The sequence below is a fragment of the Atractosteus spatula genome, chromosome 16, assembly GCF_055471065.1.
Source record: "Atractosteus spatula isolate fAtrSpa1 chromosome 16, fAtrSpa1.hap1, whole genome shotgun sequence".
NCBI lineage: Eukaryota > Metazoa > Chordata > Actinopteri > Semionotiformes > Lepisosteidae > Atractosteus > Atractosteus spatula.
This window is the reverse complement of record NC_142721.1, coordinates 8,553,871-8,581,853: the sequence shown is the minus strand read 5'-3', so window position 1 is coordinate 8,581,853 and position 27,983 is coordinate 8,553,871. Positions and strand designations below refer to the sequence as shown.

The 27,983-nt window shown below is 36.4% G+C and overlaps 1 protein-coding gene across 1 annotated transcript; it reads right to left on the bottom strand.

Annotated features, from left to right (window-relative positions):
* Positions 1-883: 883 nt before the first annotated feature.
* LOC148819506 (BTB/POZ domain-containing protein 10) lies at positions 884-17,546 on the bottom strand. Its single transcript, XM_088934842.1, has 9 exons — positions 17,350-17,546; positions 16,355-16,503; positions 7,658-7,854; positions 6,181-6,475; positions 5,119-5,221; positions 3,634-3,754; positions 3,109-3,306; positions 2,697-2,807; positions 884-2,017 (listed from the first exon to the last, which is right to left on the bottom strand). The coding sequence occupies exons 2-9, from the start codon at positions 16,453-16,455 to the stop codon at positions 1,707-1,709; spliced, it is 1,437 nt and encodes a 478-aa protein (XP_088790968.1). The 5' UTR covers positions 16,456-16,503; positions 17,350-17,546; the 3' UTR covers positions 884-1,706.
* Between the last annotated feature and the right edge of the window lie 10,437 nt (positions 17,547-27,983).

The window sequence follows — 27,983 nt, the reverse complement described above, 5'->3', positions numbered from 1 at the left end:
TAAAAAAAGCTTACAAGCTTCATTTGGACTTCTATTTTAAAAACTGCTGAAATGATGGATTCATAGCATAGCATCAAGACCATTATCTTACGTCACACTGACATTATAAAACATTGACTTTCCAATCCTTCAAACGAGCCACATCCTTTCATTCCAAGAGGTGGGTTAAACCAATACCTCTTCCTGTGACTGAATGCCAGTTGCTAGGATACACAAACAGCCTTCTCCCTTAAGTTACAATATGAAGTTGTGGTCTACTTCCCCACATGTGTGGTCTGCTTTCTCTGTGCATGGTCTACTGCATGCTTGGATACAGATGACATCCACTGCAATTCATCCTCTGACTAAAATTACCCCAATTTAGAAGTGCAATTACCCAGGATCTCCTGTTATCCTGGCATTACATATCTGTGTTCTACAAATCTAACCGTTTTTTTAATCATAGATCATAGATGAAGTGACCTGAAAGCATAGGACGTCTTCACAGGAACAGCTTATGCCTCACTAAAGTTGAAGGACAACCAGTCAAATACCTAGCACAAATGATGGTGAAAGACAAAAAGTGAACGCTAAGACAACTATTAAGTTATTCATTCTGCATGTCAGGACCCCATACAGTATATAAAAAAATCAAATCACAAAATATCACACCTGGAGAACTTCAAGTCCAAGAACAGTACTGACAAAGCACTGCATTGATGTAAAACCTGAGAAGTGGCACCATAATGCCCCTGAAAAAAAATGTGGCCAGTTCTACGAAATTTTACTGAAAAGAATGCTGCAGGACACCACTCAGAATGTAACAAGACCTCTCCAACAGCTGTTGCTCCTATGATAATCACCAGAAATGCAAACTTTGTAATAACCAATACCACACAAAACAGTCATTTTAAGTTGTTTATTAAACAATGGTTTCAAGCTTTGAACAAAAGGATCCTGATTGCAGGAAATTTACACATTGAACTGAATACACCCTGGCAAGTGAATAAACATCAAACAGATGGGCCAGGGTAGGTGACACGCTTATTTGATTGGGTCACCTTTATTGGGTCACCTTGTAAAAGAACAAGGAAAATTTCACCCTAAAAAAACAAGAAAAGTTTCAGTTGTTGAGCCTTCTTCAGGTGGAAAGAAACATCTGAAGAAGGCTCAACAGCCGAAATGTTGTTTCTCCTATCCGTCAGAGTGGAATCAACCTTTTCTTGTTCTTTTTCAGCCAACTCATGCTGACGCAGCTCCCCACTCGAACATCACCTTTTATTAGGATGATTGAAAAAAAATAAACCCAAAGCATCAGTTCAACACCAGAACTCAATGTCCCAAATGTGCTCCATTCCCATGTGTTATTGCTGCTTCACTGCATGAGCAGAAGGAAAAGCAAGATTTTGCAAGTGAAAGCAAACTTAAAACACAATAGCACCACACTGTGCGAGATCTCAAACTGTTAAAGACTAATACTGTTGGACTGATTCAAAAGTAGTGGGTTTGTAAAATTAATTTTAAAAACCAATTTAAATAAAAAAAACATCTTTACTCCTTTGGTCGTAAAAAAATACACTGCTGCCAAAATCTTGCATCCCTCTTGGTGTAAAGGTAAACCAGTTCTCCTTCAGATTCTAAGGCTGCTGATGAAGTGCAAAGGCATTAAGGTTACAGTGCCACTTTTGCCCCTTTTCTGCAGCATGCTATGGTTTGAGGTGCGAGTCTCAGAGGGCAGGTGAGGGGGCGTCGGGATCGGGGTCGTTGTTGCCAGGCGGAGGATGAATTGGGAGGATGTCCAGCTCATCCACTTGGGGAGTGGGGTGCATTACCACCAGCTGGTCCTGAGGAATATCGGCTGCAGCTGCAGCCAGGTTAGTGATGGATTTGCTCTTCACACACTGGAAATCCACATGCCGGCTCTTTCCCTCTTCCTTTTCCCAAGACATTCTGATGAAGGGTCTCTGGACGTAATTATAGATGACCTCGGGCCGGCCGCCTGGTCTCTTTTTCACCTTCTCTTTGTAAGTTGGGTAACCTATATTTTGAATAAAGAAATAGTAGCTTCAACACTCCTTAACGAAAGAGCTTGTTTTACCTTTGCTGAAACTTTCAAAAATGTATCATCTCAATCCTTTCTACCATTCCAATTAAATAGTGCTAAAAGCTGTTAATGAGAGAAAAAGCAGAAATTTACAGAACACATACTGCCTTAAGTAACAGCTTACAGTTTTTAGACATCTGATTTTCATCTCTGTCATCCTAATCATTTTGAATGTCATAAACCTAAAATTAGCTCAAACCACTTGAATGACTGTTATATCAGTTATTTTTAACGTCTTGATCCAAGATGAAGTTTAAAAACTGATATTCATGGTTCTTATAAAGAATGTTTATTGAAAAGTGTTAAGTTTCCTTGTGTCATTTTCAGAAAATTCCTCAATTCACTATACATCGTTCAAATTCAACACTGCACTTACATATACACAGATATTACTGAGCACACAGTCACTACTGAAGTATAAACTTTATACTTTTGCCTGGTTTAAAGTTAGCTAGACATTCTTGAATAACTTTAAAGAGAAAACTTCTACTGTACTAAAATACCAATACACCAATAAAGAAAAAACTACAAAAATACAATTTGCTCACAAAACAAAATAATCTTGTTAGGTATTGTCTTAAATGCTTCGTTAACATGCAGTGCTTCATCTTACCTTCAATGCCCAATCTGATTTTCTTCAGACCCCTTTCCTTTAAAACAGATTTGGCAACATCTCTGTTTTCTATATATTTGAAGAAACGATACAACTTTGTGCTGTAAATAACTGAAATAAAAAAAAAACGTGAGTCCAGCTTCAAATCCATACTGTTTTCTTTTAAAGATATGCTGTAAAAGGTGTAAGAAAATTAGTGTTTAGGAAAGATTTAGAAATACTTTGTCACTTGGATTGCCGTCTTAGTTGCAAAGATTTTGCTGTTTGTCTTTATAAATCTAAATAATGCCTTATGCACAGTAAATGCTAAAACTGAGTGTAACTAATAAAGGGAAAGATTTAATGCATTTTAAAATACTTATTTACTAATTAAAGCTGTAGGTGGTTGGAAATGAAATTTCTGTAGACTCACTCTGTGAATATTCCTCTCCCATCTGTGGAGGGTATTCTTCATCCCAGTCCACCACATCATCATCCGTCAGCACTACAATGTGACACTCTCTCTCCCCGCTCTGGGCACTGGCCACCATCAGTGGCAGGATCATCTCCTCCAGATAGAATTCAAACTGCCTGCGTGCTCCATCATTGGAGAGCTCATGCATTAGTGCACCTACAGGCAAACAGGAACAGATTAAGGTCAACACAGGACAGCTTGCATCCACAGCACACAAGCTGGCAAAACAGGTTAGCATTTGTTAAGGGCAACCCAGTTTCTAAGGAGCATAATATCATATCTGACAATTTTCCATTAAAATATCTGCACAGCAATTTGCATTTAGGAACAATTCAAACGACCTACTCATCTCAAGTACTACAGTACACATTGCAAGACGTTAACTACAAAGATGCACTTTCCATATATTAGCAAATAAAATACTACAACCTTCTCTGACTTATACCAAGATCTGATGAAGAGAATCATAAAAGCCATACTTACTCAGGTCTCTGCACTTAATAGTGCTGTAGTCAAAGGAGATGCAGAGATAGTCACATGCTTCTCTTAGCTCCGGAATAGAGATTCCATCAGGGCAACGGATTATCCCAGATTTATAGTAATCCTGACAGTTAAGAAAAGCACAGAAAACAAAGCAGCAGCCATTACTGAAGCAGCATTACTCATAAACCTTTCGCCTAAAAGCAAATGTCGGTAGCACCAATGATTCTTCCTCTTAAGTGCCCAAGTCTGCTCACAGGCTAAACAGCATTGGATCAGTCAAGTAAGAAAATACAGCTATCAAACAGATTCTTTTCTAAATACTGCAGGACTGCTGCAACTCAACTATCATTAACCCTTCAATGAATATTTTACATCTCACCCTTGTACATGTGCAGCATGGAGGTGCTAAACTGAAATTAATGATCCATCATCCCTCTGCTGCAGTCAACTACAAAGGTACAGACATCAGATAAATATTAATCTTAACCTAATTCTGTCCGAGACATCCCTTACATGTGCAAGTGCTCGAATGTCGTACAAATAAGAGAAGATGGTGGAAACAGCATTATTAATAAAACAAAACTATAAACCCCCCAAAACATTAACGTATTTTAACATTCGGTATAGTGTGTACATGTCACCAGACCCCTGCTTCACAGCTGCAGATACTGAAGCAGAAACGAAGGGCACTGGATATTCTGCTGATCCTTGTAAATCTGCTTTACAAAATCAGATATCATGGTCGGATGACAAGGTATAAAAACATTATAGGTGTAGTGTGAGATTTTTAAACATTGTAAGCTATGCTAAGGTTAACATTATTCAATACACTTAATTTTAATGGAAAACAAATTCTATAAAATAATTCTGTGAAGAAAATCAAGGATATACAGCTAACTACAACCAAATCAGGCTGTACACATCCTTGAATATAACCACATTTCTATTCCTGGAAAAGCAATGATTCATGATTTGAGCAGTGTGATGACTAACGTGCATATTTAACACTTTTGGATTATTTTAATTTCAAAAGGATTCAGTGAAGAATTTAAGATTCCACATGGCACCGCCACACACCTACTACCCTCTTGCTCACACATGAGGTCTGATATTAATTAACACAGCCTGAGGCTGTTAGTACAGATTATACAATAAAAGCACACTTATTTTTATCTGGATTTTTAAAATTTAAATAATACTTGGTGATAAAATTGCTATTAAAGTTTTAGCAGTAAGAATGATAAGTGTAATACAGTTACTTAAACATTTGTAGCTACAATTTGAACATTTTTAAAGTTGACTGTTTAACAACTGGACAAGAAAAAACTATTTAGCTCAAAAGCAACATTCTTGATTTTTTCACAACAATGACATTCACATTTTTCAATATGTATGAACTGTATAAAATGAAAAATGTACAAATCTATACTAATACCATATTTCCACACTTTTTAGTAATTCTACTGCATGTAAACACATCCTTACCAGAATGGCTCGAAACACAGTAGAGCTGATGCCTTCTGCTACCTCATACTCTCCTTTCTCATTGGGTCGAGTGAAATTGTGTTCCCTTCCAGATCCAAACATTCTGTTTAATGTGACATACATACAGAGGAATGTTTTAATATCATGGACATGCTACTTATTGATTACTTCAAAAGGTGTACAGCTAACCCTTGATTTAACTGACTTTGCATTAACTGACTTCGGAGTTACTGGACAATCTTTTGAAGGGGAATTTTATCTGTAAATCACAAATAGACTTTCACCACAACAACTGACAAAGTAAAATTAAAAAATAATAACACTAACATTTTATGTAACATACATTTAAATACAAGGTTTACCAGGCATGAATATCACTGGTACTCTATAGATTAACTGCTTATGATGGGTGTTTGTGTTTCTTATGCTTTAGCTAATTTTATACTGTATATTTACAACATGAAAGAAGCTTATACATTAACGTTAAAAATAGCACAGGAAAATGTCAAAAGTATACATATCATCTATTATATTTTTGTCAGTGTTTTCTGGCTAAAAAATGGGATTTGACAGACAAGTGTTAATAATGGATACCCCCTCCCCCCATTTGTCAGTGAAACCAAGGGAGTACTGTACGATAATTACTAACAAAATACAAACCAAGTTTAGAAAAAATGCTAAAATTTGAAATTAAGATTTCCTTTAAAAACATCCTAGCAATCTACAGAACAAAATTGGTCATTTCAAATATTTCCATACTGTATGGTCATTACCTAAACAATCAGAATATTAAGAATACAAAAACCATCTGCCTATCACATCAAAGTGCACTTGCACACCTGATTAAATAAGATATAATCCAGTAAAAGTAAATGCGTGTGTCATCTCAACTATCTGATGCAATTTCAGCAGTTTTTTTCTGTGGGAGCTTTTTTGTCCTAATAGCACTAATTGTACAACAAAAATCAATTGACACCCAAGGTCACAAAAGAGCTTCAAATTTCAGCAGTAACAAACCAGCTTTCATGTTTAATAGCACGAGAGCTGCATAATTTGCTATACCTGCCCAGCATCGTGTTAGGCTGTGCGGTGAAGATGGAAGGATCTACCACAAATCTAGTGTTATCCACAATAAGGGTTACTCTTTCCGAGGTTCTCATGCTTCTTGCTCCTTCTTTTACATTTTCGTAGACAAACACCATTTCTCCGACCCCCACACCCTTGCAGTTGCCCTCGGTGCTGGACAGGGAGCTGTTCCGGCTGCTGGTGACTCCGCTGCTGGTGGAGCCATTCGGAGAGGCCTTCTGAGGCCGGGGACTGCTGGGCCGGGAGGAGGAGTTGTGATCTCTGTCGCGATCTGGAAGACACGCCCAGTCAAAGGGCAAAACCACACAATACTTAAAAACAGAAGGCTCTGTACCTCACGGATCTTGTTTGTGAATGTAAGATGTACACTTTCCATCTGCTTGTCTTCCCCTCCTCCCCCCCAAGATGTTCGGTTTCATAACCATCAGCTTTATGTAAATGGTTTCTTTCCAAATAGTGTTAATCACCGACACGAAAAATACTTGCTCAGCTTACTCAAGTCAAAGCGCTGCAGCATTAAGGATTATGGATTTCAGTATAGAGAACTGTGTACAGAAACATGAAACAAAATATGGGTAGAAAAAAATTTAAAGCAATTAAAAAACAGCTGAAAGGCACAGTATTGGTCAAATGTGCCTTAGGTTCATCACTTGTAAATTTAAACATCTTAAAATGATATCTTTATATACACTTTTCAGCAGCCATACCATTCACAGACATTTGTCACATACATTTTAGATGCTTACAACCGTAAATAGATTCACTGCAGACAAGTTACAGTTTTCCTCCAAGAAAGCCTTTAATCAAAGCATTTGGTGAACTTCATTATTCATTTACAGCCCTAGCCATGAACACATTAAAAACACATCAGCAGCAGTGTGGAAGGAGCAATTTGGAATTCTTCATTCATCCCACTATAACAGCAAGCACCTCGGGAGGAAACGTATAATAAATACATGCACAGCACCACAACCGCATTCTAGTACAGTGTGGAAATGGTGAAAGACTGTCTAGTATTCAGTTATATATAACATAATAGTATTTCTTTCAAATCTGACATTTTAAAATAAGGCAACATTTTTATAGTCTATACAATGGACTGTACTTAATGAAAAATACATTTTAATTCTTGGCAAAATATTTAGATATACTCCAAGAAAGTGTTTTCTGAATACAGCTGCACATGCAGGGATGATACAAACCCACTAACTCTGGCTTCCCTTTCCAGCCCCGCTACCTGCTGGAAATCTAGGACAGAGCTGTCGCAGCAGCTTTTATTTTCTGCAGATCCACCATTAAATCAAATGTTACTGTTTTGGTATGTGGATGTAGTCATCTAAATGTCAAGATTTTTTTTATGTAACTGTGTTTCATTACTACTTCAAATGTGCAAATTCGATCTAGGCTTAAGTGTTGACAACAATAAAAAAAGTCATGTTGTTAAGTCACTCACCACTGTTGTGCTGTCTAGTAGGGGAGGTGACATTTCTAATGCATGGAGTCAACTGGCTTTCCCCCCTCTCATGTGAGGAATCTCGGGATCTGTCACTTGACCTGCGCCGATCTCGGGACCGGTCACATCCTCCACTGGCACCATGGAAGCTCATCTTCACCAGATCAGCTTCAAGTTTAGAAGCACGTGATTGGGCACTGCAATTCAAAATTCTGAGTTAATCAAAAATGTCAAATTCAAGAGAAAATCACAAGAAAGTCACACTGTCTGGAAGTGTCTGCCTGGAAACCTCTGCCAGAGAAATAAAATCTGTACAGATCTGCAGATTTCCTTGCTGACCTCTTTTTAAAACAATAATTCACACTAGTGCTGAGTAGGCCTTAACGAATATCAATAAAGGACCTTATTGCCTCTGGAAACAAACATTAAGCCAAATTTGCTCGCAAAACAATCCCATGAATTTCCTCTGCATCACTCATCATTCTGCCATCAATATCTACTTTAAACAGTTTAGTAGAGTAATAAGGTGATGAAGGCAATGCATTAGAAAATTCACAAATTAATCAAGCAGTTTTTAATTTTTGAATTGCTCTCCCTTATCTGGAAACACTACAAGTTAAACAATTATTGATCAAAATAAAAGAGTATTCAAAAGATTGCTCGTCTGTTCCCCGATGAAGCGATTTGTAAATTTGCAATTTGTAAATTGTTTGACTTATTGACAAAGGCACAACATTCCAGGAGATAAGACCTCTGCATTGCTTCAGTCACAGAACTTGTTTTTTTTATAAGATACATGAAGATTTTCACATTAATACATATTTTACATAAATTAATATTTAATGCCATTTCAATTAAGGAAAAAATTAAATGATAATAAAAATGATGTATTATTAACTGCACAAGCTTGATCTGTGACTAGGAAAATACTTGCATACAAAACCCGATTTTGAAATGTGATATACCCTAAATGTCCTTGGAGTAACTCAATTACAGCACAGGGAATTTCTGTGCCTGTGACCAAGCCCTAAAACAATACTTCATCTAGCTCACAAGGTAGCCTGCAGTTTAACAGGAACACTGCAGAAATAAAACTCTAAACTCTTCAAAGACGATTTAATCAAATGTCTTGGAATATGTATTTTTTTACTGGTTTGAACTTTAAAGATCAATATCACCTAATGTTTGTAATTAAAGACATTAGAAAAATAGCCATTATATAAAAACTAGAAGCAAGAAGATTTCCAAACAAAAAAATATTATATAATATGCAATATACCTGTATTGTCTAGGCCTAGTACTGAAAACAAATATGCATCTGAAAAATGAATTACAGCATGTTATATTTTTAAAAATACAGGCAGTTATATTGAATTGAAGGTTTCAGTGTTCTAGCACTAGTTGTAATATACCAGGATACAGGACCTGTAGTAACTCAGCCAGTCACAGCCTATTATAGTTATACGATTATGCTCAACCAATCATGCCACAGGATTTTCCTCATGTCATTTCACATCTCTTGATACTGTTAGGACTAGCACCATCACACCACAACACTCCCACCTACTAAAAAATGTCTTCTCCACATTATACTGAGGCAGTATGGATTTCTATTTCTCACCACAACACTCCTTGTTTTCTGCAATCACTGCACAAAAACCACACCAGCTGAGTGAAAGGAGGCAAAAAAATAGCAAAATTCTTTAGATCCAAATTTTCTTTGGACCGGGAGACAGCACACCATCCTTTCACGAGGTCCAGGTTAATTATGCTACTTCCTACCTCCCCCTGGGTCCACATGCAGCAGGGGTGGGGTTAACAGCCTGCACGAGTCTTCAACCCACAGCGATGCATTTTATCAGTTTTCCATCTTCTTTACAAAATGGGTTGCAGGAAAGGCAAAATAAAACGTAAAGGATGTTGTTTTCAGCAGAGACTGCTGTACTGCACAGTTAAAGGAGAACAATTCAGATTCCCTCACCAGGTGATACCGCAGCAAGCATCTCCAGGTCACTACCTGCTGTATTACATTATGAAATACAAGACCCTCATCTGCGGTAAGAGGATATCCAAAGCAAATGACACTTAGCAGGAGCTTTGGCAAACATCAGCACAGCCAAAAACTTAAATACACTCACTGGAACCAGAATATTAAGATTTTTAAAAATTATGGTCATTCAATTATTGAACCACAAAAAAAGGCAAAAAAAGGTCTGCTACCAGTGAAGTTTTTGCAAACTCAGTTAATGCATTTATTCATGGTACTTCCAATCAAGATATCGAAACACTTCATGCACAAACTTCACGTTTAGCTGTTGCCTAAAATAGCTTCCGTTTTACCCACTCATGGTAGGCACAAACATCAAGCCGAGCCTAACCTGCTCTGTAGCACACCTCGAGTCAGACAGACCGGCATCCTGATTGACACACAGACTTCCACACACACAAAGAAATCCTGGGCCTGAAGCACAGTTTTATGAATCAGAAAGAAGGGAATGGAATGTAGATGTGCTATTTCACTAACGTAACAAAGGCACAACCAGTAAAATCAAAACAGGGTTTAGTGGAGTATTCACACAAAGAACCTACATCCAGGGTATTAACAATTACTGCAAAGAAAAATAAAAACCTGCATTTCCTAAACCCATTTTCTAAAGACAGATGTTCCCTCCTGACAGCTAAGCTTTCATTCATATTATCAAAAGGCAATCCCAGCAGCCTCTTTACTAGTAATTGAATGAATCAGTGAAGTTTATTCACTTATGCCTCCAGACCATTTTTATTACTATACAAATACTTTACAGATCTTATGCAGATCTACATAAAATTCAGTTTCATATAAAATAACAGATTACCTCCATGTTTTTGTTGGGGGGGGGGGGGGGACTACACTAGCAGATTAATATAAATAATCCCTTCATTAGTGTAAATACCATTCACTACTCTAACACCCAACATTTTAAAGGTCTGTTACAGTCAGTGAAATGAAATTACTCTTGACAATTACCGTGAATATATTAAATGGTCCTACAGCTTTACGCATTTATAATTTAAAGTGCTGACAATACTATTTTTATTTAACATCGCTAAACAAAACAGGAAGAAGGATACGAAAGTTAACCTCCGGTGATATAAAATCCATTTCTGCTTAAAAACCCTTCTGAAACAAAACCCTTTGACAACAAATGGAGAAAATGTATTAATTCCCCAAATACTACAACATCTGCACAATGAACACAATCTCCCAACTTTAAAACCGAATTTGATTTTCAATTCATCACAGCAATAGAAAGTTTTTTGTTCATCCAATTAATTCCATTAGAACGTAATAGTTTTAGAACGTAGTAAAGCACAGACAGTTAGACAGCAATGTAGTACCTACCCCTCTGCCTTGCACGGTAGGTTAAAGACAAAGCAACATGGGCTGAACGGGGGGATGAAAGCACAAAAGACATGCACTCCTCCGAACAATGAAGCCTTGGAAGCCGGCTCAACATCCTTGGGCATTACTTTTAAAGTTCAGCATATTTGTGCTACTCCCATTACCGTTCTGGCATACCGTTCAGCCTCAAGCACCATCTCCAAAGAAGACTAGAGAGCTTTTTAATTGTACAGTCAGGAAGAAAGAAAAAAGGCACACATTAAAAGCCATTCAGTGCAAGCATTGAGACCCGCAGGAATAAAGGCAAATCATTTTATCCCAGGCAGTGAGTCAGACGTGTGGAGTGCAGTGCTGCTGACGTATTTTGACCCCCACAGCCTCCTGCAAGCTGCTTTCAAGCCTGCAATTACTCCATCTCCAAGCAGCAGAAGCAGATAGATGATGCAGGGAACACAACCTTTATAAGAATGGATAAAAACGGGAAGAGAAAATGGGAGAGCATGCAGTTCTTCTGGCTCTCTGCCAAGCACCGTCTGTGTAGCCATTCCTCTGGCTGTGAGCTGGCAGCAGCATCTATCAATTCGCAATGAAATATTAAAAAGATGGCCGCCTACTCTCCTCAACCCCTGCAGAAAATATATATCAAGGAGGATTAAAATAGGACTCCTACCATTTCTATTTGCAACGATAGAGACACACCACTTGGCGACATGACGTTACAGCTCAAAGATCAGCCTGAATGCACAAAGAATCTGCAGGTTTCTGGTTTTTTATTCCTCCTTCAACTTCTATTTTTATATTCTCCTACATATAAAGCATCTTATTTGCTAATCAATTTTAAGAAAAAAAAAATCACCTTACATTTTTTGGATTTGTAATCAGATTTCTAATAGATTAAATTTTAAATCCCTTACTTGTTCTATTATGTAACTGTCTGCAAATGTACCTAATAAATTCTAGAAAATAGATTACTGTTGTATTCTAAGAAAAACTTCTCTATGAGGTATCAAAACCTTGAAAAGCAGCTTCTACTAGATGCTTCAACTTTAAGGTGTGGTTACAACCTTAATCATCAGGACTGACAAATACTAACCTGCCATCTGATTTTGCTTTCCAATGACTACAATCACCAATTATAGAACATGTTTAGATGCCTTGCTAAAAAGAAGTAGGAACACCAAAAAGACTTCACAAAATTAAAGATACCCCAAAAAGTTAAGTATGCTACTCCAGGTACATAGCAAGACAGCTACTAGGGATGGCGACACACTTAATACATATAGCAATATTTTAGCTGCTGCAGACTTGATACAACATATCGTTATAATATAAATAATATTGTGGCATTTCTGTAAAAGTTTATTTACAATGTAAATACTGTAACCAAGGGCAAGGTGCAAAGGATGGCCTAAACTCAAGATGTTTTAAGTACTTTTCTTAGAGATGGGTAACAGATCTCAAAATATTTATAAGGAATTTATAAGGCAATAAGAGATTTTTTTTTTTCACCACGACTAGGACAGTTAACTGGCACAGATGGTTGGTTTTATAAAAAGGAAGGATAAAGAAGGACAGTGATATATTGGAACAAAGCCATTCCAAAGGGGAAAAAAACTGAAATAAGGAAAGCATTACCAGATCATTTGCTTTAATCTGTTTCAGCATGTTCAACTGAAGGTGTTATTTTATAAAAGTAATTTTCAGTTAGAAATCAGTACCAGTACCACAGGGAAAGAGGCATTAGAATTAATCTATTGACTCAAATGCTCACTTAATGCATTTAGTGCCTCAGTATACAAAGCAGATGGTAATTTATAAATATATTTTTGGTCATAGAAGATCACAGACAAAGCAACGCCTATGCTATGAAAAAGATGAAATTTCATGAATAAACATTTAGTAAACCCAGGTTCACCTAGAGTACACAACTGCATAAAGCTCAAGAAGACTCCAGCTAACAAATTTAAGACCCCTAGGAACACTAATCACTTATTCATGATTTTTTAAAAATGGTTTAATAAATGCCATGCCTCAATCAGGATATCCAAATTAAAAAACATTGCCAAATCACAGGCACAGACAACAACTTGGCGTTGTAGAAAGAAATAAAAAACAAAAATCAATGAGAACCCATCAGTCTTGAGCAACAGCCAAAAAATGACTTTACAAAGTCAGATACGGTAAAAAGGGAAGCTCATGAAACAGCACTGAAATAAGATTTGAGTTGAATTTGATATGGATAAGAAATCTTAGTTTAGAAAAAAAAACACAACCCAAACCTCAGAAAAGATTTTACAACCAAAATGTATCCATACAGTTAGGTTTTCATAAATGTAATAAGTATTGTAACCAACATATTACATTTTCTATACCTCTCACTGAAAGAGATGACTGATTTATAAGATGTCTTTTGTACAGTGCTAGGTTAAAATACAAAGCTTAAAGGAGCTTGTGTTATGCATATACCTCATGAACTTGTGTATCCAAAAGAAAATAATACATCTGAATTGAATAGACCAACTTGCACCTCAATCCTGCAATAGTATTGGTCTCTCTCCACTAGAGGGCAATAATGAAATGTATGGGTTAAACTAGGAATTTGGACCACTGATAACCTATAATTTCTCATACTCTTTTACTCAGAAAGGGCCCTAAACCAACCTATATCTGAGCGTGGTGCAGATTCCAATTTGAATAAAATGAGAATACAAAAAAACAGAAAACAGAATACTGGGAGCAATAAGTGCAGAATTTAGATCTGTTTATATATAAAGTTAATATTTATGATACTGGACTGAGTTCTAACTGAACAATGTTATTCAGTGTTGTTTAGTAGAATAGTATTGTATTGTTGCTGTATTGTATTATTGTAATTTATATTATGTCTCATAATATGAACTCTTATGTTTTATGTTAAAGCTCAATTAAGAATAAAGAACAATTTTGTTTTTTTGTTCATTTTGTTTGTAGCCTGAGTCATGAGCAGAGAAGACAAGAATTATTGTTCATGTACAGCCTTTCCTCATCAACTGTGGAGGTCACAGTCCTGAAGACCCTTGAAAGACCGGTAAATATCTGAGTATGTGGGGATGCTGGGTGGAGAGGCTGCATGCTTTTTAACATGGGCAGAAGCGTGCATGAGCGAGGGTATTTTCACCTCTGGGAAGGCTGGTTCTCAACCGAAACCATGTGCCAAAGTGGGCAAACTCAGCTAGCAGGTTTATTCAAAACCCACAAAGGCAATGAAAGTCTACCTCAGAATCAATAATGAAACACAAACTAGAGGACAAGATGAAACTAAAAGAAAGAGCATTAAAATTTGAGAACAGGAGGCGCTTGCTCATTTTTCCCTTGTCTCCACAAGGTTGAGGGTGCCTGGAACAAGACACAGCCACATTGCAGAAACCCTGGCTTCTTTCAAGAAATAGCAGGATGATCAATAAGCTACCAGTAATCAAACAAGCTAGAGCTTCCTCAGATTATATGTGCTTTGTGAGATCTCTGGAGAAAGGACTCCCCTTTCCCAGAATCGGAGAAGGTACTTATCTCTTTTGCATGTTTAACTATAGAATTTTATATACGCTATAAAGCAGAGCTACTGCAATGCATACACTGTGATAAACAAGGGCGTTAGGAATTTTCCAACTTGGGTAATGAAAATAGATACATTTTGAAAGTTGGTTTGCAGTAAGAACCGTTCTGAGCCACCACAGGATGGAACAAATTCATATTTTAGGAGGCTCAGGGACATCAAGTAAGGTGTCTCAGAACTGTTCTGAGTTTCTATAGATCCTAGTATCGTATTTACTTTTCCACTCAAGCTCATTTACATATTTGGACTAATTGTTACATTAATAACATAACTGTAACAGCACTAACCTAAGCTGCCCTGAGTCAGTTACTCCGTTTTCAGCCAACTGCTCCTTTAATTATCTGAATGTTTAGAGTAAATGTAAAAGACATTACATCCTATTTATCTATTACATCCACGGGTGCCGTATAAATGGCTGACCCTGTGCTCTGACCCCAAGATTCTCTGTCTGTCTCTCTCATGTGTTTTATCTTATATGCCTAAGAATGTAATTAGATTAAATATTTAACTGACTATCCAGGTTGAAACATACTGAGTACCGTGATAACTGCCCTGATCACTGCCCTGATCCTCGGGCCACCAAACAGCAGAACAGGCCTACACATCAACCTGGGGGGAGGTCACTTTAACCTCACCGAATTCACGTGGATATCAAGAAGGATGGATTTCAGACACTATTACAGAGAATACAACTGCTGTCTAACATTCCAAAATAATCTCACTTGCACCATTGTTTTCAAGGGCTTGTAGGCTGAAGTGATTTACAAATATGTCACAGCAAATTTTAGTCAACAGACAAGATTTGCTTTAAGAAAAAATGTAACAAGAAAATGTATACGCCTTTCTATAAGATGTCTAGAGGTAATGGTCATGACATTCACACATCAGGATTTTTCTTTTCTGTTGTCATCACAGAAATTACATTTTGCAATGTACACCAAAGATGGGCAAAACTAAAAGGCACTGCCAGTTAAGTTGACTACAGGTTAGCTTTCCAAGAAGCCAAGAGACCAGGAAAAATTAAACCTGTGAATCTCTATCAAATACAAAACAATGTACAAACAATCATGACTCCATCCTAGATAAAATCTTCCTAGGTGTTATATATACATATTAAACTTAATATATTACATCCAAAAATTAATCTACAAATGTAATGGCAGATTTAGATTTCTTGAATGATCTATAGAAACACAGCAACTATAAAGAAATCACTAACTTAATTCCATTTGCATCTACAGTATAGTTTTGCGCAGTACATGGAGCTATTCTCAAATACTGCATTTCACAAACTGTATGAAAACATTTACCTTTTGATTGTAGTTAACAACTTTAAAAAACAATCCCAATTAAGATAACAGTGCAGGATGACAACACCTACAGAATAGATTAATCAACATCTGGTTAATCAAGAGTGATTTTTTCTAGAAATCAATATCTGATGCCTTAGCCTCCCAAACTTTGACACTCATATTCTGTGTGATTGATTACAGATACCATTTTGAAAACAAGGTTTGTTTTAATTCAGCACATTGGCAAAAAGACACATTTTGATTGGTTAACAACTGTTAGAAATAAAGTAATTCATTAAGCATCCAGCCAACACTGTGTTATAAAAAACACCCCTAAAAAACAAATGTCCTTTTTCCAATCGACTGCGTGTCGCTGGCACAAAATTTACTTTCATCAACCTTAATCAGCCAAAGGTATAATTCCAACATACCTTGAGTGTTTGTAGAGTTTGCGTGGCCGGCTGTGAGATTTCCTTTCCCAATTCTCTGGATCACTTGAGTTGCTATCATAAGCATGAGGCCGTCCTGCCATCACACACAGATCTCCACTAGCAATTCCTCACCACACAGTACTCATAACCTGTCATTAAGAACACAGAACATGAGCAAACACTGTACTTTCAGTTATTTCACACTCACAGGTCAAAAAATGCCAAATGAAAGGAATTATTTCTACATCTCCCCGAATATGTATATAACACTTTGACTATGTCAGGACTAAAAAGCAAGACGGTTCACATTGCCTGAAAATGGTAATTCTACTATTTATCCATACTAAGGGCCGGCCAGTGTGTAACAGGCCTGTATTTAATTCCTCATTTCTTGCGACTGGCTTTGCAGACCTCTTCACTGAGGAGCAATATGAGGTTTATTCCATTATGATAGCACAAATGAACTAAATAAATGCGATACTGGTTAATGAACAGGAAGCAGTCGACGCACGGAAACAGCACTAAGTACTGTACCGACATGAAGCCTTTCCAGTTTAACACCCACTTACAGTGTTCAAACCAGCTCTCTCGATGAGGTAGGCCAGAGCTACAGAAGACAAGGTATCGTAATACTTATTGGCAAAAACAATCAACTACAATTTAAGCATCGCAAGCCTGGATTATCTCAAAGGCAGGAACAAAATAAAGACGTTGTTTACAAAACAAATGTTAACGGAACGCGTCAGCTACGTATACTGCGAGTCACACAGCATTCGGGCAACAAAACAAGTGCATATCACACCGAAACTGATCGATGAGTTTTTCACCTTTTTAATACTATATAACTAATACGATGGCAAAACAGTCGAGGTTCAGCCTCAATAAACAAAAAACAGTCACTTTCACTACGACCAAATTTGGGTCTAGAAGGGATTGTACGCGTCTTCTAAGAACGATGGACGCTCTTCACAAACAACATGAAAACGACTTCTTACCTTTTCTGGCTCAGAGTACATAAGTGTCGATGATCCAGGTGCAGCACGCATATAAACTACAAATTACACAAAAATAATGAACTACATTCTAGTTAGCTTTCTTGACACACTCCGACAATCTCGCTTCAGGTTCGTAAAAAATGTCAGGGCCCTCAGTCGCCCCTCTCACGAAACCGCTCGGATCTCGCGAGACTTCCTTCGTTTCCATAGATACCCTACAAGTGCACCTAAGGTGGCGAATCAGATGACACAGAAGGTAAAAACAAACCCAAAGTGAATCTTATTGGCTCTCCAGCAAGAGCAGAAAAGTTTCAATGGTTGGAGCGGAGAAATACAGTACGGGTACTACGTTTCATCCGCCCGTATCGCTTTTGGTGACAGCTTTAACCTAAACTGAGGGTTGCGGTGAGCCTGTCATGTACTGTACGCTGGACTCCCACAGACATACTGTGCATACAGTCATGATGCATCTGTTGGATGACAATGAACTGAGGAAGACGTCTGTTGTACAGCTCCCTCGGTTGCAAATGATGGATAATCAGATCTTTTGGAAACGAACAAATATATCAATCGAATAACACCCTCAATAGTATTAAACTGCTAGTCAGGTGTTATGTAACTTTTGAGACAGACTTTGTCTTAGCTAAAACATTGTAGTATATGCATATGTATATGATATTTATATTGATTTATGTATTTTCCCGAAGCTTTGATTTTGAATAATGTGACCTAACGTTGTGCCAGAGAGAAAGCCAGGAATAATTTCACAGTAGGCGGATATTGCTAACAAAGACTATTGAATTCACAGTGGATCACTTTCGTTAGTAAACGTGATACAACAGGCCACGTCTCGTCCCAAACACGAAAAAGAACTCGATCAAGATCTTTTTTAAAAAAAAAAAAAGTTTATTGAAAGATTGATTCAGCGTGTTTATCACAGTGGTAATGTACACATTACATGTTCTAATTCCTCCACTTTTTAGTGGGCATTTCTTTGCATAATTTATCTTCTGTGTCCGCGTTTACCTATGGTGGACTTCTAGGACAAAGTCTGAATTGAACAGACCTTAAACGCTGTCTAGGAATTATAAAGTAAATGGAAATAGGAAATAAGATCAAATCTGCCAACTGTTGCAATTTGCATTACATGTGTATTTGTGGCAACTGTATTTTTTCTTATTACTATAAGCAATTCCTATATTGTTTTAATTTAATGGTACAGAGTCTGAAAAAAAGATTAAAGTTAACATTTCTTAGGTTGTAATTATAACCAAGAATAACATGCTGTTTTTGTTGAATAGCAAATAAGTGCTTCCATCAATTAGACATGTACTGTATCTTTCATGTGAAGTTGGCAATGGTAAATTCTGAAATATAAAACATCGTTAATTAAAACACATTAACACAATCTACCGGATGTACATTCTTCTTCATACAAGTGCATTCTCTCAGGTACAAAATCAGAAAAATATAATTTAATAGGATACATTTATAGAAAAACACAAAATGTACATTTCTTATTACAACGTTTTCAATATAGGAATTATGAATCATTTTCATGCTCTTATTTTTTCCAGATACAAAATAGTTTGGTCCTATATTTTTGGCGTTTGTTTTTACTCATTGTAATAAATATTGTATAAAAACAGCACATTATTTTAAAAAATGTATTCAAAATTCCATATATCACGTCAAGGAATAAATAATAAGTGCATTTTCCTCTTAAATTGAGATAATATGCAAAAATGGCTTAGCCTCCTGAAACCACGTTATCATGTTTCTGTTCATACTTCAATATTCCAAAAAAAAAAGGAATTAATGAAGCAGTCGTCAATACATACGTATTTTAAAATGACCCGTTCTTAGGAATTTAAATTATTCCGATTTTTAAAAAAAAATCTGGTCGGAGTTTTCCATGTGTAGCTGCTGTCGTCAATTTCAATATAGCAATAAGAAATGTCTACTGTGGGTTGAATAGCATTTCTAGTAAGTTCCGGATGTATTCTTTTTCTTCGAACGTAAGCACTTCAAAGTCCGTGAAATCTTCTGGCAGAAGCCTCCTGTTCCTTACTTTCTCGCCCCTCTCCGCGTTACTCCTGAGAGAGGCTGTGTGAATGTCCTTCAACTTCATCTGAAGCCAGTCTTGTCTCTCTTTATCGTACTTGTGCTCACCAAGGCTGTGCATTAACTGAACTTCACTTACGGATCTCTTTCTGCAAAATGCAATGTAAGTGTTATTTAAGTGATTGATTAGATTCTTTACAGCCAACGGTGCCAGGCAAAATACTGTATCTAACAACTTCTAGACCTAATGGCACCATAGCGTTGTAGGGCATACTAATACATTAAAAAATCAATAAGAAACACCACAATAAAATCCAGATCTCAATTAATTACGCAGCGTTACAATAGTTTTAACAAAATATAATTGTATTTATACACACCTCAGTGGCACTCCTTCTGACTGTGAAGAATAGTAAAGAGCACACAGGACCATAATGCAGGAAAGTTTGTCCAGGCTTCTCATAAAAAACATGTTGATATCCTGTCAATTAAAATTAAATAGTTCAAGAGGGTAGCCCTATTGCGAACAATAACTGAAGTTAAAATTGCTTATCTTGATGAGATCAAATGTTACGAAACATCTAATGTTGCTGAAAGGAGTTTTACAAAATAGTGATTTTAAAAGTTTTAAAGCACATACACAGAAACATCATTTGACAGGTCTTGTCAAAAAATAAAAATGAGGAAAGGTAAAAATCGCTTTCGTTTGTATGGAGATGATCAGGTTTAGTGAGTGAGTCTGAGAGCAAGTTGAAGTGCTGATGAACTCTACTTACCACCCTTGGTATAGCTTTCCAGAAACTGCGATCTGAGGCTGACTCTGCGCTGGATTGTTAACCCCGTTTTCACATCAGCCTGTCCATTGAGATTAGTGAACCTCTCCCCAAAGTGCCTTATATAGCTCCCGGTCATTGACGGGCCGTTCTTGTTATTGACGTTGATGTCACCCCAAGCTTTGATGGGGGTGAAGCATTCTTGCGCATGGCAGTAACGTTACCAACACTCCCCACACCACATCTTTCAACCGATTTGCATCCTCACCGACTAATTACCCAGAAGGAAATAACTTTTTCCTCTTTGTGAACTCCCAGATGAAGTCGGTGACGCTGATCAAATATATCACGGTCAATTAATTTCATTGAAATATCTCTGTGCCTTGCATGAGGACGCGGCTGTGTGTGTGTGTGGAGGAGTGTGGGGGGCTTTTGTCTTATCTGTCGTAATATCATATTCCAATTTTAAGTAATTTCATGTAAAAGCCCATGCTTTATACAAACCTGTAAACGCACACACTGTCTAGCTTGAATTCCATATGAGATTAAGAATCTAATCCAAAACAGCGTGTTTAGGTTAGATTTTATTGTCCTATCCCCATCCGGAATTTACAGATGTATAAACATAAAACTTACTTTTTATAATATTCTGGCAAATGTATTAATCCTAAAAATCGTAATTTTGAAAAGGAATTTAGATTTCCGTGAATTCGTTTGAACTAAAATGCATTCATACATTTGGTCGCCACGAGAAGAGTATTTAGCTCCTGTAAAGAAAAAAAACGCCATCATATTGCTGTCGCTACTACCTGTTTGAAATAATTAAAAACGTTCATGAACAATGTGATATGAGAAACGGTAACTTATTTATTTGCTGTTTGTAAGAGCAGATATTCAGACTGACACAATGCGGACCTAATGAGATTTGCCGCAGCTACAGCAGCCTAGATACAGGCTGTCGTTTGAAAACGCTCTTATGTAGATCACGTTGCCCCGGAGAGCAACAACCATCCGAAATCCCACAAATTAACACCATGAAGCGCACTGAAAAGGTGTTAGAACCAATGACGTCAGCATACCAATCACACGTCAGATACAAATGTTAATGGTTGAGTAAAAGACTGGCTTTCTAAAAGTGATTGCGTCACTCTGCTAAGCGGAAAAAGAACGCATCCCTTTTAAGGAATTTTCTTCAGGTCCTGAAGTATTAAGCTGTGAACGCCAGGTTAGCAAAGTAGTTGCGCTGGAGAAAGACAAATCCAGCGTTGATTTTGTCAGTATTACACTTTTCAGTATTTTCAGTTTTTAATAGAAAAGAGAAAAGCGTACCTCAAACAATATCTATTCTTGTAACCGCACTTCTTGAAAACAAATATTTATTGTGGTCCTTTTAATTCGATTACAACAGATTTGTAATGGATATTGATTTCTCACATTTCCCATTTATTAGGTATTGTTAAGCAGGTTTACTGTGAAAAATGTTAACTGAACAAATACAAATAAAATTCACTTAAAATCTATCACACAAGTTAATATACAGTATTTCAAGCATGTTATGTTTTATCATTTTATTTTAGTCCTAATTATAATGATGAGACCCTGTGTCACAGGAAAAAAAATCTTCAAAAAAGGTTATTGTATATGCATTAATAAGATACAATACCCAAACCATTTCAGATAGATACTACTTTCAACAATGAACATTGAATTTTTTGCAAGTATAGATATCGGCACTTGGTATTTAATCACTGCACAGCTCACCAGAGGTTGATCTCATTTCAGTTTTTATCTTTGTTCAAATCCCACATACTATTCTTTGCCATGCTGCTAAAGCAATAGTACAAAATTAAAGGTTTAATTAAGTTGTCACATAGATTTCAATCAGAATGGCTGATCACAGTTAGTCTTTCATTTTGCGCAAACATAATTACAAGAAGCAGGCTGGCATGTCATTTTTCTTGGGTGGTCTAAACAATTGTGTGTTTTGCATTAAAATTGTATTTTAGGACGTTTAGGCCCCTTTGCAGACACAAGGTAACGTATTAGAATAGACAGCAATGAGGCGAGCTTTCTAAATGTAGGACAGGAATGGCCATGTCATGTCAGGAGTACGTCCCCGAGATGAATGAAACAGTACAGGCCTATACATCTTCCTTCATGGGATGGTTAGGGGTTCTGTCATAGCTGTAAGAATTTCTTCTCGCATTTCAATATAGGAAAAGAACTTGGCAGCAGGTGGTCAGCTGTTGATAAACTTGGATAAGGATAGTTGCAGGCTTGAGGTTATGAGATAACTAATAGGCTAGGGAAAATATCAGCTAGATGTACATTGAACTCTGTCATCATGTCTGTAGTCGGAAGAGCTGTAAGATCATAAACATGATTTCTATGAGTCCTGAAGCCAAGATAAATCATACCTGTTTGCCCACATGCCTCACTTCCACCCCTGCCAAGTTCTGCTACTGTAATTGGCTGGTCTGGCTAGGTTCACGTTTTGCTTCAATGCAAACCTCTGAACATTATGTTTAGAATTATTTCTTCTGTAAAACAATAGTGTTTCTAATCGTTCTTCATTCCACTGGTTTTGAATATGTACTACTTAATAGTTTGTTTAGTTATAAGGTGCTGTGTGTTAGCAGCACATTTTGATGGAGACCGGAGGTTGTAGCTGTTTACAAACAGCACTTCAGATCTAAAATTAGTTGTAGGGATGAGCTCACTTTGAAATTTTTGGTCTTTTTACTTCTTGCACATGAAACGTTTATTTGGCTATGGTGTGTTTTGAGGATATAAACCAAAGCCAATTGGCCTTTGCCCTTTCCATGAGATTCTAAACCTCATTTCTCCAATTCCAAGCAGTATATAGTTGCATGGAGGGGAACCTTCAACCCCAAACTGTAGTTCTCATGACCTCATCCTAACACAATGCCAGCCATGCTGCCAACGGTATGCAACACCAATGTTGTGCAAAGGACTTCAGAAGGGATCAAGGTGAAAACTGTATGGACAGCATGGACATGGTTGACCCCATGGTGAAACTACAGCTACTTAACACCGACATTTGAAAAATGTGGATGTTTTACGTAACATGATCTATAAAATTATTGGAAAGAGACAAGGGTATTCCATTCAATAAAACGAAACCAACCAATTTCATATTATTTCTGACCACTGAGTTGTGACCCAAGGAAGACTACTAACAATTAAACTATATTGAAAAACTCCCAACACACATATACAATGTACACTGCTGTTGCAAAATCCATTGACACTTAATTTTTTAACGAATGCTTCATGACATGGTGTGACAATCACCATATCTTAATATTATTAATCTTAAATATTATTTAACGTATAATGAAGTATAATTATTTAATACATAATGAAAAATACATACAGTAAAAAAAATCCACACAATTATATGAAAATACCTTTGCAGACATTTTGTTTTAATGTATCAAGAAAATAAAAAGTAGACATTAAGGAGGGTTTTACTTTAAGTATGTTCTGAAAGAAAGGTGAACATATTTTAAAGTTAGCAGAACAGCTGTCATATACTCAAGAGGTCTTAAACATGTTTTACACATGAAAAACTAGAAATAATATTATTCTTACCAGAATATTAGGAGATGCGGTGCTTCATTTCCTTTTACTTGGGGGATTTGATGTCATTTGCCCATTTGACATACAGTATCTTTGTTTGACCCAGGAGAAGCACAACAGACTTCAGTGCACATCTGTGGAAGGTGATGTCATCATCATGTATATATATATAGCCACAGTCTAGATCTTTTGGGGTCTCTGAAGCCATATTCATCAGAAGACCTATCCCAATTTATCACTGATGTTAAGTTGCTTAAATGCCAGTAGTGATGACCTGTTATATAACTGTATTTTAACATGAAGCTGAACAGTGGATGCATGCCTCATGTTCTATTTAAGGTTACAGGCATTTCTAATGGTCCCATTTATACACTGTCACACACTATAAGCTTTGACCTCATCTGTTAAGCAATGAACAGGTATTTACCCAGATCATTAAGAAAGTCTAAGTACATTAACACATGACAAACTTTACAACAAGAACACTATCCCATCTTAAATGTGTTTACTTCATAATTGCCATAGAAACTAAACAAAGTGTCTAATTATGGGTTACTTTCTATTGAAAAGTAGTTTTGAAAGTACTGAAAAATCTACTTTCTAATGGTGCTGGCAGTTTTTACAAACTGAACAAAAGTTGTTGAGTTGTGTCCTTTCAGAACAAAAATAAGGAACCTGTATATATCTTGAGGATGCACATCAAAAATAAAAAATGAGAGATTGTTTTGCATGTTTATAATACACTTAATTTATCAAGAATGAAAAATCAAATGTGGACTAAATATTTACAAAGCCAGACCACAAAACTACAAAACATTTTTTACTGACTTAAATAGTGAAGAAACCTTATAACAGCAAGTAAGGATAATAGAAAATTTGGCATTCAAATAACATACTATACTTTTTATTCATTTTAATGGACAAAGGGCCTGTTCTAAAAGCAATTTTATAAAATAATAACCCCCCCCCAAAAAAAATTTTAAATGAACTCAACTATTGTAACTTAATGGATAAAAAGTTAGTCAGGTACACAAAAACTAAAATGGAAGCTTTATTATACACACTTCATTGAGAGAATTTAACATTAACAGTGCTTAAAACACTTCTTTCTCTCTGTTGCATTAAAAACAGATATAGAGATGTTTACAATGAACTATACCTTTCTCCTAACTTTAAGTACATTTTGTCTTAATATTGTATTTTGGTATGCATGCAACTCAAAGGACTAGTCATAGTTACGGAATAAAACATTCTATCATTTTTATTACACTGAGTTGTGATTGACAGTTACATCATTATTACATGTGATTAGATTCCCCTAACTAATGACTCCACATTTTAATGACTGATAAAAAGTGTCTAACTGATGTACCATTTAAATCTCTGTTTGAAACCTACGGACATATACAGTAGTACCGCTCACAACCATAATATTGCCTATCCAGTATATAAATCATAACTTAATTGAACAGACTGGGTCTATATCAAACTTTTACAATTCTTATGAAAAGCTAATATGTCAAGCAATACTGGGGACTATTTTTACACAGTGTTTCACTGTATCAAGCCTTGGATAAGTTTGACAGGCAGGCCAATGAAGTGACTGTAGTAGCAGCTGACACACCACTAGAGGCCACCAAAGGGACAATAGGACTTTAGATTGTCTCACTGGGAGGTACAGTAACTAGACAACTGATTAAATGATAATACTATTAATTCTTCCCTCTAGGCTCACACCTGCTTAGCTTCAGTGGGTTGCCAGTTGTGAGCTGCAGGATGATATGGCTGCTGGCTCAGAATTATCAGTAGTGGCATAGAAATAAACATTCTCATTTTGGGTGTAATCAGTGTTTGGTATATAGAGTTTGCATGATGATTTGTGGTGAATGTGGTTCGATAGCAGTCATGGGGGGAGGGTATCTGTAGTTGAAGTTTTCCGATTGTAGGTCTTCAAAACTCTGCAAAAAAGCCTCCTCCACTTTACCATTGTATGTCTTTGTGTGTGCGGATTCCTGGGACTGCCCTAGTGAAAGATTTGGTTTGTCACAATGAGGCGCTTACAATGACAAAGCACAGCTGTCCCTCCCCTCTTTTACAGCTGTGTAATTTACAAGATCATATTCATTATGCCTTTATCAGCTTTAATTATTGTTAAAAATGCTAAAAAAACAGTGAATTTTCAGAAACTACAAATGTTTCACTGACATATAAATCTTCAAGCTCTAAGATTACCCACAGAGGCAAACTGAGTCTGAATTATATGTGAATCACTGCTTACTATATCAAGAAAATAATGCACTAAATGCATCATTGGTGGTGTTTCCTTAGACTTTAAATGTATAACCTTACTGTCATTAAACATGACTGTTTTTCTCACCTTGTGACTAGATACAGGCATGAGAAATAAGTACAGGGGAAAAGTAGATTAGAATAGAATGAGTCTGAGAATCTATCTAGAATATAAAATATACTGCTAATAAATTAATACAATCTATTTATAATAAAAGATTGCATTGACTATCCAATTTTATGTATTTCATAAAAAATATTTAGTTTCTCTGTTTCAAAGTATCTTGTTATTTTTGATCAGTATTCTGAAAACTCAAAATGTCAAAAGAAAAAGAAGGAAGAAGGAAATCAGGAAAAGCAACTGCAAAAAACAGAAATATTCCCAAAGTAAATTGTAAAGAATTTGCCCTCTTTGAAGCAAGAATTAATCTGCGACATTAATTGTTAAACTAAATCCTCTACTGGAGTTTTTCCACACTAAAAAAAAAACAATGAAAGGTCTTTTCCCTTAAATTCTGAGAAGGCATTTCCTTTGGAGCAAACTGCCGCAGCAAGCAATTCAAAGTGAAGATCAGCAGAGGCGCTGATGTGAGCCGGACTCCAGTGATTCATAAAGCTGAACGGGTACAGAAAGGTTAAATACCAAATCACTGTCTATTGACATCAGAGAGGTCATCGTTTAAAGGCTGAAGGCCTTGCTCATTTTGTTTAATGTCCACAGATTTCTTTCATTTATACATTAAAAATAAATGATTTCACTCATGTCATTTTAACACTATTTAAAATTATTCACCAAGTAAAATTACAATTTAAACTATTTTTTGGTGGAATGGGATCTAATACCATTCATGCTAATAAAACAGCACTGATCACACTACAGTGCGATATATTAGGAAAGGATTTGTTCTCAAGGTGCTATAAAAAACGCACCTTGAGTTGTCACTTAAAGGAGGCCACAGATCCCTACAGTCAGTCTGTATGGAGTTTCACAAATAAGGAGTCTGAGAACTAAAAGGACTTGGCAACACCATATGTTCTGATAACTGGTTTAACCGAGAAGACACAACGCATTCAAGGGACAGAGTTTGAGACTGCTGCTGTGATTTTACTTCAAAGACGTACAGTAAACTGTTTATAGAGTGCATATTAAATCAAATAGGCCTATAAAACATCTCTTGTACACCCAGCTCTTGTTATATTTACCGCTCCGGAGACAAGCCACTACTGCTGATGCAAGTAGAATAACCATTAATGTAAAGCAAATGTCAAGTTTAATTACAATGCAATAGCAAAACCATAGTCCTCACTCAGACAAGAGTATTAAATAATTGTTATGAAGCTGATTATGAGGCAGAATGTCTCAAATGAATTCCTGGGGCATGGTGTCTTAATTATATAATTAGACTAAAGACTAGTGTCTTTCAGTTATCAACTTCTCCTGAGCTCTCAGTTACATTGTTGGTATGATTATTCAATGAATTCCTTGTAGGTACCTACTGTACATTAAAAGAAATTAATGGTTTATGTAATCAAATAAAAAACTGTCACTGTCTTTTAGAAGGCCTGAAACGTCTGGAACAGAACTTTCCCTCTGTGCCACTTTAAATGTTAACTATATAATACAATTACAATGATTTATCAACCGGAATATCGAAAGTAAATTTATGACTCACCTGACTACTTTCAACTACAGTATGTCAAGCTGCTGCCAGGACCATCTGTGAGTTCTCTTTTTTAATCGGGAATTCATTGTAACACGTTTAAACACGTAACGCTCCTGTGTCATCCAAATTCAAAATGTTACTCTGCCTTTTAAAGTCCAATATTCCAATGTCAATTCATTACGAAAGTGGTAAAAAATAAATGTTAGATGAAACACAAAATAGTCTTCGTTCAATAAACCGT